This window comes from Nycticebus coucang, chromosome 12 (genome assembly GCF_027406575.1).
Source record: "Nycticebus coucang isolate mNycCou1 chromosome 12, mNycCou1.pri, whole genome shotgun sequence".
NCBI classification, from domain to species: Eukaryota; Metazoa; Chordata; class Mammalia; order Primates; family Lorisidae; genus Nycticebus; species Nycticebus coucang.
The window spans coordinates 90,710,435-90,725,676 of NC_069791.1; the positions used below are offsets into that span (position 1 = coordinate 90,710,435).

At 41.6% G+C, this 15,242-nt stretch overlaps 1 protein-coding gene across 1 annotated transcript in view; it reads left to right on the forward strand.

The window, feature by feature from the left end:
- The first annotated feature begins 855 nt into the window (after positions 1 to 855).
- Positions 856 to 15,242, forward strand: part of DNAH3 (dynein axonemal heavy chain 3) — a 221,999-nt gene continuing 207,612 nt past the window's right edge. Inside the window, exons 1-7 of the mRNA XM_053556151.1 lie at positions 856 to 885; positions 6,271 to 6,375; positions 7,382 to 7,604; positions 9,588 to 9,657; positions 10,052 to 10,226; positions 12,190 to 12,379; positions 14,038 to 14,233. Coding sequence (XP_053412126.1) covers positions 856 to 885; positions 6,271 to 6,375; positions 7,382 to 7,604; positions 9,588 to 9,657; positions 10,052 to 10,226; positions 12,190 to 12,379; positions 14,038 to 14,233 — 989 coding nt within the window. The remainder of the gene's footprint in view (positions 886 to 6,270; positions 6,376 to 7,381; positions 7,605 to 9,587; positions 9,658 to 10,051; positions 10,227 to 12,189; positions 12,380 to 14,037; positions 14,234 to 15,242) is intronic.

Sequence of the window (15,242 nt, forward strand, 5' to 3'; positions counted from 1 at the left end):
CAATGCCCAGCTAGTTTTAAAGATGGGGTCTTGCTCTTGATCAGGCTGGTCTCCAACTCCTGACCTCAAGCAATCTACCCACCTCAGCCTCCCGGAGTGCTGGGATTATGAGTGTGAGCCATCAGGCCCAGCTATAGGCATGGTCTAATATTACCACTCACCTTTGCATTCCTACAACATTACTAAACACCGTCCCATCTTCCTTTCTGTCACCAACACTTCCTGCTGCCCAGCTGGGGCTCCAGAAAAGGAAGACACCAGGATATGGAGCTAGGTCAAGCCCAGTCTTGTATGTGGGCACTGCAGAGGCCCCTCCTTCCCTTAGCAACAGACGCTGAGGCCTGGTTACTAAGCCCAGGCTTGCCAGTGTTAAAGCAGCCAGGGAGGAGGGAGAAGAGTGCAGGCTGCCAGGGTATTGTTTGGAAAAGTCATTCCCTCCATTTTCTCTGTGTTAATATGTAACTCTGCTTCAATTTTTTCTCTACAGTGACTTCAGTGTGTGCCTGGAAAAGTTGCAAGAGAGGAGCTACTCAAGGGAAAGGAAGAGTGACCCTTTCAGGAGAGTAGGAACTGGTGCTACAAGCCTAGCAGACATTCAAGGCTATCTCTTCATTCTCTAGCTTTCCTTTCCTCTTTTACCAGGGAACTCCTCAGAGAGCTGAAGTCTATGACCTCAGAGAGACAGCCCTGTGAATGGAGCTTTTAGAACATCTGGGAAGTTCCATTGTCCGTGTCATCCCCATTATGATTTAAAGAAGTATAAATTTCAGAGCAACCAGATAGGAAGGGGGCATCCCTGGAGAAGCCAAGAGCTCTTTATTCTTTCTTGAAATAGCTACAATTAAAGTGGACACTATGAGTGACATGGATTGCTCATCTCAGAAGGTAGGTGTGAATTTAAAGGCAGGTTTCTTTTTTTTAACCTATATTTTTAATGTGTAGGGAATTTGGGACTATGTGGGAAAGGAGATGTTTCAATTATAGACCACTGACATGTTAGATTCCATTGACTGAACAAGAGTGTTAATCACATTTTTACATTGTCTCCTTTGAAATATCATTTTTGCTGAATTAGACTTTTGGATATCTTCAAGTTTTGCTGTGAAAAATTCAGTCATAAATAGACACTTGTTCTTCCTTTTTCCCTCCCTTTCAAAACCCTTAAGCCATATATTCCAAACAACAGTTTTCAACTCTGGCTGCATGTTAGAATATTCTGGGAACCATCTTAAAACATGGAGTCTTGGTTCCCACCCCCAGATTCTCATCCAGAAGATTTGGGGCAAGGCCCTGGAATCTATATTTTTAATTAAGATCTAAGTGATTCTGGTGTAACAGGTCCTCAGATGAGCATTTGGGTACAGCCTCCATGAAGAACATGCAAACATCATGTGCAGTCAAAGATAAGCTATCACAAAGTAATAGATCTGTCTCAGGATTTTGCAACCTTTATTATCTCAGAGCACACTTGAACCTATGGTTAAACTTCTGCAGCACACAAATTATGTTGATTTAAAAAAGAGTGAAAAAATAATAAGCTTGCTGTGCTTCAAACTTCTTTAAAAATAATTTCATTAATGATCTTTAAAAAATTTTGTGGCACATCAGTATGCCACAGCACACTGTGAAAATCACTGTTGAAAATCACTGTTCTTTCTAATCTAATCTTATTTGTAAAATCCAAGATCCAGTAGGTTGCCATATACTGATGTGTCTAGAGAAGAATTTTAACTTGAAGTGTTATCAAATTAACATGGATTTGTTGATAATAACTAAACCCCTGGGCTAAAATTAAAACTCCCTGAAATTTACCAAAGAGAAGACTTCAGTATTAATATTTTCAACAAATCTTTTTGAATAGCCAGGCAGTTCTTATAAGAATCTCTATCTTCTGGAGACTTTATCTCTTTCATGTTTACATGGATGGAGCTGGAACATATTCTTCTTAGTGAAGTATCTCAAGAATGGAAGAAAAAGTATCCAATGTACTCAGCCCTACTATGAAACTAATTTATGGCTTTCATATGAAAGCTGTAACCCAGTTACAACTAAGGATATGGGGAAGGGGGAGAGGGAGGGAGGAGGATGGATGGAGGGAGAGTGATTGGTGGGATTACACCTATGGTGCATCTCACAAGGGTACATGTGAAACTTAGTAAATGTAGAATATAAATGTCCTAACACAATAACTAAGAAAATGCCAGGAAGGCTATGTTAACCAGTGTGACGCGGTGCCTGTGGCTCAGAGGGTAGGGCGCTGGCCCCAAATGCCGGAGGTTGCGGGTTCAAACCCAGCCCTGGCCAAAAAAAAAAAGAAAATGTGTCAAATGGTCTATAAAACCAGTGTATGGTGCCCCATGATCACATTAATGTACACAGCTGTGATTTAATAAAAAAGAAAAAAAAAAGAATCTCTATCTTCTCCCCCTAAAGGTGCCATAGGGCATTCTTACCCAGATATTCTTGGCCAGAGATTTTAAGAAAATTCTCTTTGCTGTGTTCTTGTGTGTGTCCTATGTGTTCCTGTCCCATGGACTGAGATACTTTCTGCTGTCAGGATATTTATGACTTTTTTGTTTTTTTTAAGAGACAGAGTCTCACTTTGTCATCCTCAGTAGAGTGCCATGACATCACAGCTCAAGCAACCTCCAGTTCTTGGGCTTAGGCGATATCTTGCCTCAGCCTCCCAAGTAGCTGGGACTATAGGCGCCCACAATGCCTGGCTCATAGTTTGGCCAGGGCCAGGTTCGAACCTGCCACCCTCAGTATATAGGGCCAGCAGCCTACTCACTGAGCCATAGGCACCGCCCATGACTCTTTGTGTATAAGTCTTAGTCTGTGCCAATGAGCTGGCTCTAAGTTTAATTTCTTTCTGTAGAAACTCTGCTTCTCTTTATTGTGTTCTGCAAATTCTTATTGTTTGCTTTCTTCATTATCCCAAAAAGAACTTATCTATTTGCATGATGCAGTATCTCTGTTCTCTAATCTGAGAAATCTTTTATTGACTTGGCTACTTCTCTGTTTATCTCTTGAGTGATCATAAATATAATTCAATCTGACTCAAACCCAAAACAATCTACAGGCTCAAGTAACCAAGAAGTCCAAGTTGGATATAGGTGTCTAGCTGATGCCATTGGCTCTTTCTCCTTCTGATGGCTCTGCTTTCTTCTATGTTGGCTTTATTCTAAGACAATCTTTCCCTTACATAAGGCAAAGATGGCTGTTGGGAGTTCTGGTCATAAACATCCCTGTGGTAGTAACCCTAATGAAAAGAGTGCCCCCTTTTTTTTTTTTTTTTTTGTAGAGACAGAGTCTCACGGTACCGCCCTCGGGTAGAGTGCCGTGGCGTCACACGGCTCACAGCAACCTCTAACTCTTGGGCTTACGCGATTCTCTTGCCTCAGCCTCCCGAGCAGCTGGGACTACAGGTGCCCGCCACAACGCCCCGCTATTTTTCTGTTGCAGTTTGGCCAGGGCTGGGTCCGAACCCGCCACCCTCGGCATATGGGGCCGACGCCCTACTCACTGAGCCACAGGCGCCGCCCGAGTGCCTCTTTCTTGGTAGCTGTAGTGAAAGTGTCAGGAAATCGTCTGATTAACCCAGCTTGGGTCACAAACTGATCCCTGAACTGATCGCTGTGTCTGGGAGGATGGAGTATTCTGATTGGTCAGATCTGTCACACACCTTGCCCCGGAGCCAGGGCTGGGACCTGCCACACTGTACAATGTGGACTAAAACTGAAGTAGAGCCAGTTATGTTCACAGGGCTGTACTCCACTTCTTTTGGTGGACTGAGTAAATTCACATTTGGTGTCAGGGCTGAAATCAGCAGAAGCATGAATGCCAAAACAAGTAATGTTAACATTCTGCTTGACTGAAGGTCAGGGCTTTTTAGGTTAACCTCATTCCCAGTCTTGCTGTAATTTACTCAAGATGTCCGAATTGTCTAGTGCTTGTCAGTTGCTCTTTTAATGAAGATTTTTGTTTGAAACAGATTTAAAAGCTAGGCCAAATGGAAGATTTCCACTGACCACAAAACCTTCTTGCTTGCAAAGACAAAATACAGACAGTTGTAACTTATCCATCAGTTTCTTATTTCTGAGATCCTGAAAGAAATCATGAATGACCTCATACCTCTGAAAGTACTGTTGCCAAAATCTTCCTTAGATGGTACAGTACCTGCTTTGGATGACTAGATTGCTTTCAGATTGAAATTGGGAATTTCTATTTTGTTCACCCCCTCAGTGCAGACCTGCTATTAATTTCAGTAGTGAAAGAAGAGGCTCTTAGAGATGATTGGTCAGTTCTTGGATCCATGAAATTGAAGTCAAGAGCAGAAAGTCAGTCACAATAATTTAAATTAGCGTAGCAAGCTCTCTAAGATGAAGACAACAGGGTCAGCGATTCTCAAATTCATCATATTCAAGGTAGGGCTCAAGACATGATTGCAAGAGGGACTTTACCTAAGAATTGCAATCAGTGTAACCTGGCTTATTGTACCCTCAATGAATCCCCAACAATAAAAAATAATAATAATAAATAAATAAAAGTAGTGAATGATATGCCACAATTTTTAAGAACCACTGAATTGGGCCATCGTTAGATCAGTGAACTCATTCATAAATATGTTTTTAAAGACCCCAGGCTCAGTATGCATCTTTGCTTATGACTGTACATGTTTTTGTTGAAGCTTTCTAAAGTAATTTGCCACATAAGTGATACTTATCATTTCCAAAATGTTGGAATATAGAATAATGTGTATTTAAAAACCACTGACTTAAAAGACAAGGCAGCCTATCATGTGACTGGAATGTATTACCTGTCCTCTCTGAGCCTTACTTTCTTCAGCTAGATTATGGATATAAAAAATCTCATAAGGTTGTACAGTGTCTGGCACATAATAAACTGGAATAATGGTCGATATTATTGCCTTTGTTGCTATTTAATGAGGAAAGTGCTCCAGGATAGACAATGGGGATTAATGTGAATCAGCAATGAGGGGTTGGGGCACGTTGGGAAGCTAAGAGCTAAGTCATATTTCCTTTCCCCATTCCTACTCTCCACCAATTATCTTACATGACAGAATTTGTGGACCCAAATAAATCAAATCAGTGCAATATAATGTCTCATCTTACACAAGAGTTAAGTCTAAAGTCATTACCTAAGGTGAAAATCACAGAGAGCCAAATGGCCCTTGAAAACCCTCAAACTATCTTTAAAGTCTGCACAGCAATGCCTCAGGCTAGCAGCTTTTCTTCCAGTGTTGGGACACATTGCAGCTTCTCCATCACAGTCTCAGATGAAGTAGTTGTCTTGTAGATAGGGGCTGAGTCTTAAGTCAAAAAGATACGTGGTGTTGTTCAACAATGCAATCACTTTTGACTCTGTTCAGGAGAGGTGGAAGGGCACTTGTAACTTGAGAGCAACCCTGGAAGCCACAGTTCACACCTCCTTGAAGCTCACTGCTAAGTACTCACTCAGCGGAAAGAGTGGTGGACTCAAACACCTACAGTGTAAATAGTATTTTTCATTTCCGCAGGAAGTACACAGAGTTGCGTAGGTGTGCGTTAAACACACACATAATGCAATGCCACTACCTAGGCAAATTTCTGTTTGGAACTTTGCTTATGTGAAAATGCAAGAGTCAGTTTTTTTTAAGTCACTCCCAAGGGTAGAATACTGGGGATGCCCTCAGAATTTGAGCTCATCCCAGGGAGAAGAATAACCAAATTTGCTCGTGGAAGGGAGACCAAGAAGAGACACTGGAGGAGACACAGATTGAATGATTAAAAAAATGAAACAGGCCTTTCACTGGGGAGATGTTGGTCACAGGATACAAAGTTTCAGTTATGAGGAATAATTTCAAGAGATCAACTATATAGCATGGTGACTATAATTAACAATATATTGTACTCTTGAAAAATGTAAAGTATTCTTACCATAAAAATATTAACCATGTGAGGTAATACATATGTTAGTTAGCCCTTTTTCTACCATTAGTTTGTAAATTGTCCAACCTTGTGTGTATGCATATATGTGTATATTTCAAAACATTATGTTATACATCATAAAAATACATACAATTTTTTCTGCCAATTTTTTTAAAAATTAAACATATATAATGTATGGTGGTTAAAAAAAAAAAAGGTGGTTTATGGGCAGAACTCTGGGCCTAACACCTTTCCTGGGACCTTTTTAGTCCTTACCAACTTAAAGGCTTTGAAATCTTCCCCAATTCCTAAAGGGTGGCTTTGTTCCTTTTTCTCTCAGATCGCTAAAAGTGAGTCTATACATCACATGAGCCACTCCCAGCGGTGGCCAGAGCTGCCTCCTCTGCCTGCTTCTGTTGATGAGGAACCATCTGAACTCTATAAGGTATGCACACCTGGCTGCCCAATGTCTGTTGAGGGCGACAAGGTGAAGAACACACCCTGCTTCTTTAGGTATTTAGCAGGTACTATTGGGTGACAAATCATACTTCACAAGCAGTCTTCAGTCATTGTTGCCACCAGAAGAGGCTACAGCAGTGTGGGAGATAGACTGATGCCGTTGTACAAATGTGAGCTAGAATCTGGCCTTCCTGGCCAGGTGCAATGGCTCCCACCTGTAAACCTAGCATTCTAGGCCAAGGCAGGAGGATTGCTTGAGGTTAGGAGTTCAAGAATAGCCTGAGCAAGAAAGACCCTGTCTCTACTAAAAAGAAAAAATTAGCCCAGGCAGGGTAGCTTACGCCTGTAGTCTCGGCTAGTAGATAGGCTGAAGCAGGAGGATTGTTTTAACCCAGGAGTTCGGGGTTGCTGTGAGCTAGGATAAGGCCATGGAACTCTATCCTAGGTGACAGAGAAAGACTCTGTCTCCAAAAAAAAAAAAAAAATCGGACCTCCCATTTACCTGCTATCTTATTTAAACTCTCTGAACCTCTGTACCATTATAAAATGAGAGTACCTATGTACCTTTGTAGCCATATCCATGAGGAATAAAGGTGAAAGATCTCAATTACCAGACTTACAAAGTTGTTGTTGATTATAAACTATTATCCCTGACATCAGAATAATACTCACAGTAGTCAGAGAAGTACAACTGGTATCTTTCCAGGAAGTATTTTCACTGAGTGTGCAGAAGGTAGAAGGTACAGCATAAAACACGAGGGACCCTTGTGAGTCTCAGAGTGAGCAGAGCCCAGGTTCATTAAGAGATGCCCCTCGTGATGGGCACACTTACAACTTTGACTCCATAGTACAAAAGCAATTTATGAAACCAAAATATTTGTATCCCCATAATATTCTGAAATAAAATTTTTAAAGTGTCATTACAGTTACTAAAAACAAAAAAGAGAGCAACCCCCTTCATGGTGCCTTACTCTGCATTTCTTCCCTTATAGACGGTCATGTCACACAGCTTTTATCCCCCCTTGATGCAACGCACATCATGGACCCTAGCTGTGCCCTTCAAAGAGCAAGAATACCACCGTGGACCCAGTGACTCCATTGCCAATAACTACTCCTTGATGGCCCAGGACCTGAAGCTGAAAGACCTGCTGAAGGTTTACCAGCCAACCACTATCAATGTCCCTAGGGACAAGACTAGTCAAGGGCAGCCATCAGGTATTTGTGGCAGTATGTCATACCCTGGCAGAATGGGGCTTTAGAGTGAAACTTCTACTTTTGGGTTCTAGTCCTGGCTCCCCCTCTTGCTGTAGCTAACTTTGTAGAGCCTCACTGTCCATGTCTATGAAATGGACATGATTATAATGGTTGACATTTATGGACCATTTATATATATCAGGCATGTGTGTTATTGCATAACATATTACCCCATAACTTCGTGGTGTAAAACCATTGCTGTTAATGATTTCATAGTTTTCGAATCTAGACAGGCTTAACTGGTAGTTCTGGCTCAGGGTCTCTTGCAAGCATGCAATTAAAGCATCAGCCAGGGCCATATTCATCTAAAGGCAATTAGGAAAGGCTCTTCTTCCAAGCTCACTCACGTCCTCAGGTCTGGCTATATGTATCATCCACCCCCCACTGTTTATTGAGATCTAAAATTCACACACAATCTTAAATCACACACAAATATTAATGGTTAGTTTAATGAGTTTTGACAATTTTTTATACTGTATAGCAACCACTAAAATAAGATACAGGGCATTTTCATTACGAAAGAAAGTTTTCTTGTGCATCTTTTCAGTCAATTCTCTTTCCCACCCCAAACCATCGCACCCCAGAGGGACCACTTTCTGTTTCTGTCACCATGGATTCATTTTGCTTGTGCTCACGTATTAAATGCAATCAGACAGCTTACGCTCTTTTGATACACTCTTCTTTTTTTTTTTTTAACTTTTTTTTTTTTTATTGTTGGGGATTCATTGAGGGTACAATAAGCCAGGTTACACTGATTGATACACTCTTCTTAATCTAGCTTTTATTGCCTTCGTCTGGCCTCGTAGGACTCCAAATTATCCCCCAGGCTTTATACAGCTGGCTTGGGACTCCCATTTGGGGATCTCAGATGGGGATTAGTGCTATCTCTACCCCCCATTTGAGTGTAGGACACATACATTTTATCTGCATGACAGTGCTGCTGTCTATCCAGCCTGTCCTCATGAGTGGTGAAGTCTTGCCTTGGTCCTGCTTGGATGTTGTGAGCCTGGTTTTAGTTCCTCACATCATGAAGTGTTTGGGATTCTGCTACACCTCATTATCACCCTGCAGAGCCAGGTGTCAAACTCCTCAGTAGTTCTACCTGCTTCTGCACCCAGAAGGCTAGTTTATGACTTTGACTGCAACAGTGTTTATTTCTGATTCACAAAGAAGAGCATCTTCTTGAACGATGCAATGTCTTTCTTTTCAAATTTTGAGGAGTATTTTGTCTATTTTTGTTGTAGTTAGAGTATATCGAGAAACTCTAAACATGAACACAAGGTATATCTTAACTGGTAGTCTTCAATTCTTTTGATTCTCTAAAAGTGTCAATTTAATATCTGTATGTCTTGAACACTTCTCTGTTACTCGTTTCTTTATTAAGTAACAGTATCTTGTTAAAGTTTTATTTTTATAGCATTTATTGGATTTATTTGTAGTTACCTTCTATTTATTGCCAATGATATTAGTTTATTTTATTTGCCATCATTATATGCTGATTATTTTTCTATTTGTAAGAATCACATAAAATTTCCTCTAAAATAAGTGCATTGAGTTTAAAAGCCTGGGTCTATTTAATAAGAGAAATACTAAATAATACAACCAATATGCACATATTTAGAAAATGAAGCATGCAATGTTGGAGAGCACCTGGAGCAGGCAGTAATTAACACTTGTCAAACGTACGGGTAAGTGGAAAGTATGTTCATCTCCACTGTATAGTTGGGGAAGCTGAGGCCTGAAGTGATGAAGTCACTTCTCCAGGATCACACCTTAATTAGTGATACACGTTGGACCAGAATCCACATCTTCTGCCTCATCCCACCATCCTGTGTACACTCCCCTTAATGTGCTCCTAACCATTAAAAGAGTCTTGTCCCTGTGGGCAAAGAATGGCCAAAGACCACTGCCCATCATTGATATCTTTCTTCTCCATTCCTCCAGCAACTAAAAGCTCATCAGAGCCCGTCACAAAGAAAATGAAATTCTCCAGAAACACAGAGGATCACACTGGGTAAGGTGTCACTGTGGGTACAGAGAATGCAGAACACTGGGCTGAACCCCAGGAGGCAGTGGTCTCATTAAAGCCACACCCTGCTTCTTGGCCTCAAAGTGAACGTCTAGTGTTCCTAGATGTCCAGTGGGCTCATGGTTTTTCTGCCAATTATCTTAATCCAAAAACATGTTTAGATTCTAGACAAGAATAAAACAAGTAAACAAAACTATCCTAACTTACCTATGAGGTGATCAGTGGTTAGGGTCCTCTTTGAAGGGTATATACATGCCACGTTGGGTGACACAGAGGAGGGGCACCTCCTCTGCAGAGCCACTCTCATCAGGATGGAGAAAGTAGGCTGGCACCCTGTACAGAACTGAGCACCAAGGGCTGAGCCATGTCTACATTTCAGGATCAAGTTCCAGGTCTGGAACACAGCCTCTTCACCTGCAAAGAAAGAGGTAGATTCATCTGTGACATTCCCAGGAAGCAGACCAATGAGTCCAGAACAGCAGATTGTTGTGATGTTACAGCAGGAGATGGAAATAGAAAAGAAGGAAAGGAAACCATCGGAATCAGACCTGGAGGTACATTGTTGTAGCCTCTTTTCTTTCAGTTTGCTGAGTATTGCTCTGGGCATCTCAGTGATTCTAAACTGGAGAACAAGAGAATCACTTGGGGAATGTTTTTGAAATACCAAAGTTCAGACTCCATGACACACTCCTGAATGAGGGGAGTGTGTGTGTGTGTGTGTGTGTGTGCCCGTGAGCACGTGCTTGTGCAGGTGAGAGAGAGTTCTGTGCTCTAGTAAGTGATGAAAATCGATGCCTTTGAGTCATCGTAGGATGTAGATCAGAAAAATGGTGGCCCATAGGCTAGGGCTGCAAGATTTTGCAAAACCAAAAAATAGGACACACAGTTAAATTTGAATTTCAGATAAACAATAAGCAAATTTTTAGTAGGAATCCATCCCAAAGTGTCCTGTATTTCGTGTGGCAGCCTTGCCGATCTTTGGCTGAATTTGGCCTATAGATACATTTTGAAGATGAGGGAATTCTCATAGAAGCTACATTTCCAACTTCTCTTGAAAAAATTAAAACATGTGGCACTGAGCAGTAGCTACCACCTTGAGATGAGAAATACAATCTCCAGTTTCTCCCTGCCCCCACTATTCCCTGTTATTATGTCCAACACACTTTCACTTATTAACATCACCTGCCTTGCTCCAGATAGACATTTAAGTTTCCAACCCTTGTCTTAAAAGAAGAACAAAACTTTAGAGCAAAACAACTTGTGGGTTTATAGCATGTAATTAATAAAAACTCACAGTGACTGAGTATGCCCTATTATCAAAAATCCCATATTTAACCTTACTCAAGAGCTGGGTGCTCTGCTTGTCTCCTTTGTCCAGTTGTGAAAATTGGGATATAGACTGATTAAGCAATGTGCTCAAGTTTATATGATATAGGACAAGACCAAAACTTAAACCAGGTCTGGCTACTTATATAGTAAGAGATAAGACCAAGACTTAAACCAGGTCTGGCTATTGCTAAAGTCTGTGCAGAGCTATGCAGCATTTCTCATACTTGCCTGAAGATAAAGATCACCTGGGGTGCTTGTCACATCTATGGCTTTGATTTACAAAAGGAAACTTTGTAATCAAAACATATGAACCCCTCCCCCATAATAAACTGCCTGAAGAGATACTGGGAGTCTGCATTTTAACAAGAGCTCCGCCCTTCCATTCCTACACACAGGCAGTTTTTAAAAGCAGGGAAGTTTGGCAATACTGCCCTGTACAAGCTGCTAACACTAATGTTGGAGACACAGGAGCTGCAGTTACAGACAGCAGCCTCTTCTGCACAGACAGTTGGCACTGAAACTGAAAGATGATTTCATATCCTCTCCCCACACGCTGAGCGTCTCATCCATCTGAAGCAACTCATTCATTCCCAGAGCCACTCAGCCATCCAGCAGCTTAGAGGCAAATCCTAAATAAATAAAACTTCCTGAAGTCACCAAGTCACACTGGCCATCTTTATTTTGTTTGCATTGTTTTCTAAACTCAAAAGCCCACGGTTGGATTAAAAGAAATATATCTTAGTTCTCCCTTGGACTTTGGGGATATTTTCTGCCCCCTGACAGCTATACAACATAGGATCAAACGTCCTCTGTAGAAGATCATTGCTGTTCAGGAGAGTGACTTATTTGAACCCATTTTAGGAGCTTGTCATTCCTCTCCTAAAGGTCACCACATATGCCAGCTCCATTCCTGGCCTTTGTCCTCATTCCACTGTTCCTATTTTGTGGCATTTAACAAGTCCTTCCTTATACCCCACTGAAATCTCTCTGGCTTTGGTTGAGTCGTCTGGAGTCATGGGAGAAATATGTCAGTTGTGACAAGTGTAAAGCAGCAAGCCCAGAAAGCAAGATTTTAGCCAGTGAAGGGTGAGGATGGTGAAAGGAGTCCCTTGGCAGGTGATGGGTGGGAGGGGTGGGCACAGTTATCCAGTCATAATCATTTACTTGCTTGTGTTTTGTTTATGGAAGAGATACTATTACTATTTGACCAATGGAATCCGAAAAGACATGATTGCCCCCGAGGAGGGTGAAGTGATGGTTCGGATTTCAAAGTTGATTTCTAAGGCGCTGACAACAAATCCCCCCCTGGAACCCCTGCTGGAGGCCCTCGTGTTGGAGAAGGAGAATGACTATTATAGTAGCCTCATGAAAAGCATAGGTAAGGCTGGGCATAAAGGGGGCTGGGGATCCTAAGTGGAGGGCACCTTTTTTCTTCTCTATCAGTCACCACCCTGATTCCACTGAAAATGACAAAAATATCATTTAACCTGGGCGGCGCCTGTGGCTCAAGGAGTGAGGCACCAGCCCTATCTATATACTGGAGGTGGTGGGTTCAAACCCAACCCTGCCCAAAACTGCAAAACATAATATATATATATATATAATTTAACCTTTAATTGATTATTTCCCCCTACCCCAGCCATCACTACATTAATGTGCATCCATATAACCTGGCGATCTTGTTAAAATGAGGATTCTGATTCAGTAGATGTGAATCTTGGATGCAGCTGAGATTCTACATTACTAACAAGCTCCCAGGTGATGCAGAGGGGACTGATCGTGGGCAACACTGTGAGTGGCAAGAGCCTACTTCAACTCTGAAATGTAGTTCAAGATCTCTCCTCTAAAGTCATTTTTCTTCCTCTACAACCTGGGTCATCATCATTCCATCCTCTGCTTTCATAGCACTTCTCGTCTCTGCTTTTCAGCTCAGCCTGCTTTGAAATTTCTCTCATGCCTTTATTCTCTACGGTTATTTACCACTGACCTTGTTGCTTTATTTCTCATGAGTCTTGGCTCCCTGATTAGATGGTGAAGGATCTGTTACTGGTCCTTCCTTCCCTCCATGCTTACTCCAGTTCTGTGCACTCAGTGGGTCATTTGGGAAATTTTTGATAATTGGTAAGTAATGAGAGAAACATGCCAAAGGGGAGGGGTGATCCTATTATTTCCCCAAACCTGCTATTTTTTTTTTTTTAAATGATAGAGTCTCACTCTGTGACCCTGGGTAGAGTGCTGTGGCATCATAGCTCACAGCAACTTCAAATGCCTGGGCTCAACTGAACCGTCTTGCCTCAGCCTCCCAAGTACTACAACAGTTATCTTTATCAAGTTGTGTATTTTTATTTTCCGAGCTAGCTTTCCAGTTGTGCCAGGGTAATAGCTCCTTGTCTACTGTAACTTAGAACCAACCTCCTAAGACTAATCATGGAAGGTCCTTCAATTTCAGCTCCAACTTCCTTCTCCAGTCTTATCACCTTTAACGTCACCATTTGTACCAGATATTCCTGCCATGGCATTGCCCCTGGCTCCTCAAGTGCACCACACAGGTGCTACACTTCCTCACATGGTGTTCCATCTGCCCCTGATGCTCTTAATTTCTTTTCCTATCTAATAAACTCCTACTCATTTTGTATGCCCAGTACAAATATTACTGCCTTGGTGAAGCTTTTACCAATATTTCTTTCCTTAGTATGGAAAAAAAAATTGGTCTCTAAGTTTCAATTCCTGCACATCCAGTGTCACCCATTGCGTTGATTTTTTTGTATGTAACTACTTTGATGTGAGAAATCAAGGAGGTATCAGCAAATACTTGTTCACTGTCATTCATGATGCTAGTTATCCTAACAGGACTCAGCTCCAGGTTCTAGATGCTCCAAATTGTGAAATCATGCTCCTTCTTCCTATGAAATATCTTCAGAAAGAAAACACGCATTAACAGAGTGGTGCTTCCCCAGTTGAATTATACCTAAGGGATTACCCACGGCCTGCAAATGGACAGAGTTAATTTCAGGATGTTCGTGGTCTTTCTTGTAGTTGATTACATCCTCATGGATCCAAAGGAGAGAAAGAGGCTTTTCATCAAGAGCGTCCCCCGCATGTTTCCCCAAAGAGTGATCCGGGCCCCTGTGCCCTGGCACAGTGTCTACAGGAGTGCCAAGAAGTGGAATGAGGAGCATCTGCACATAGTGAACCCCATGATGCTGCACCTCAAAGAACTGTGGTTTACAGAGTAAGGAGTGCCTTCCCTCCTTTTCCCTCCCCTTCCTTTGTTGCTTCCAGAAACAGGTGAGCCCCTTAATGCTGGGCACAGTGGCAGCTCCGCTGTCCTTGCAGCAAAGCGGGAAGAATAAAACTCTGAGACCAAAAGAGCTTAGCAATTGTTAAGTGATGACTCTCCACACAGGCTTAAATGGCTCTCATCTGTGCTCCCAGTGCTGGTCTCTGAGCACTGAGTGTCCTGATTAAGAGCGCAGACTTGGAGCCAGCCTGCTAAGGTTCAACTCCCAGCTTTGCTGCTTCATGAGTGACATGAGTGTATTACATCACTTCCCTGTGCCTACATTTGGGATAATAAGAGTTCCTATTTTACAACATTGATAGGAGGAATAAATAAGTTAATACATGCAACGTGCATGGAATGGTGCCTAATATAAGTACCCAGTAAGTGTTAATTTGCTACTACATCCATTAGGACACTAAATTATAATTGTATGCTTATTTGTCTTTCTCTAGCCTATGAGGTATATGGGGCTTGGGTCTTATTCCTTTGTGTAACTCAATGATAGCACAGGGCTGGCAAGCAGTGATCTCTCAGTTATCAGTGACTGAATAGGTCGCAGTAATTGTAGGCATTCAGAAAAGGCAGAGGTCACTTTTTCCTCACTTTCATTTCTTAAAAATTGAAATAAAACTCACATTCTATAATATTCACCCTTTTAAAACACAAAATGTGGTACTTTTTAGTATATTCACAAATCTGTGCAGTCCTTACCACTATCTAAATTTAAGAACATTATTATTATCCCAGAAAGAAAACCAATGGCCATTAGTGGTCACTTCCCGACCCTCTTTTCCCTCTGTCTCTGCCAACCACTAATCGACTTTCTGTCTCTATGGATATGCCTGTTCTGGACATTCATATAAGTGGAATTATGCAATATATGGGTATTTGTGGCTAAGCTCACTAAACATAATACTTTTCGATCATCATGTGTCAATACTGCATTCCTTTTTTATGG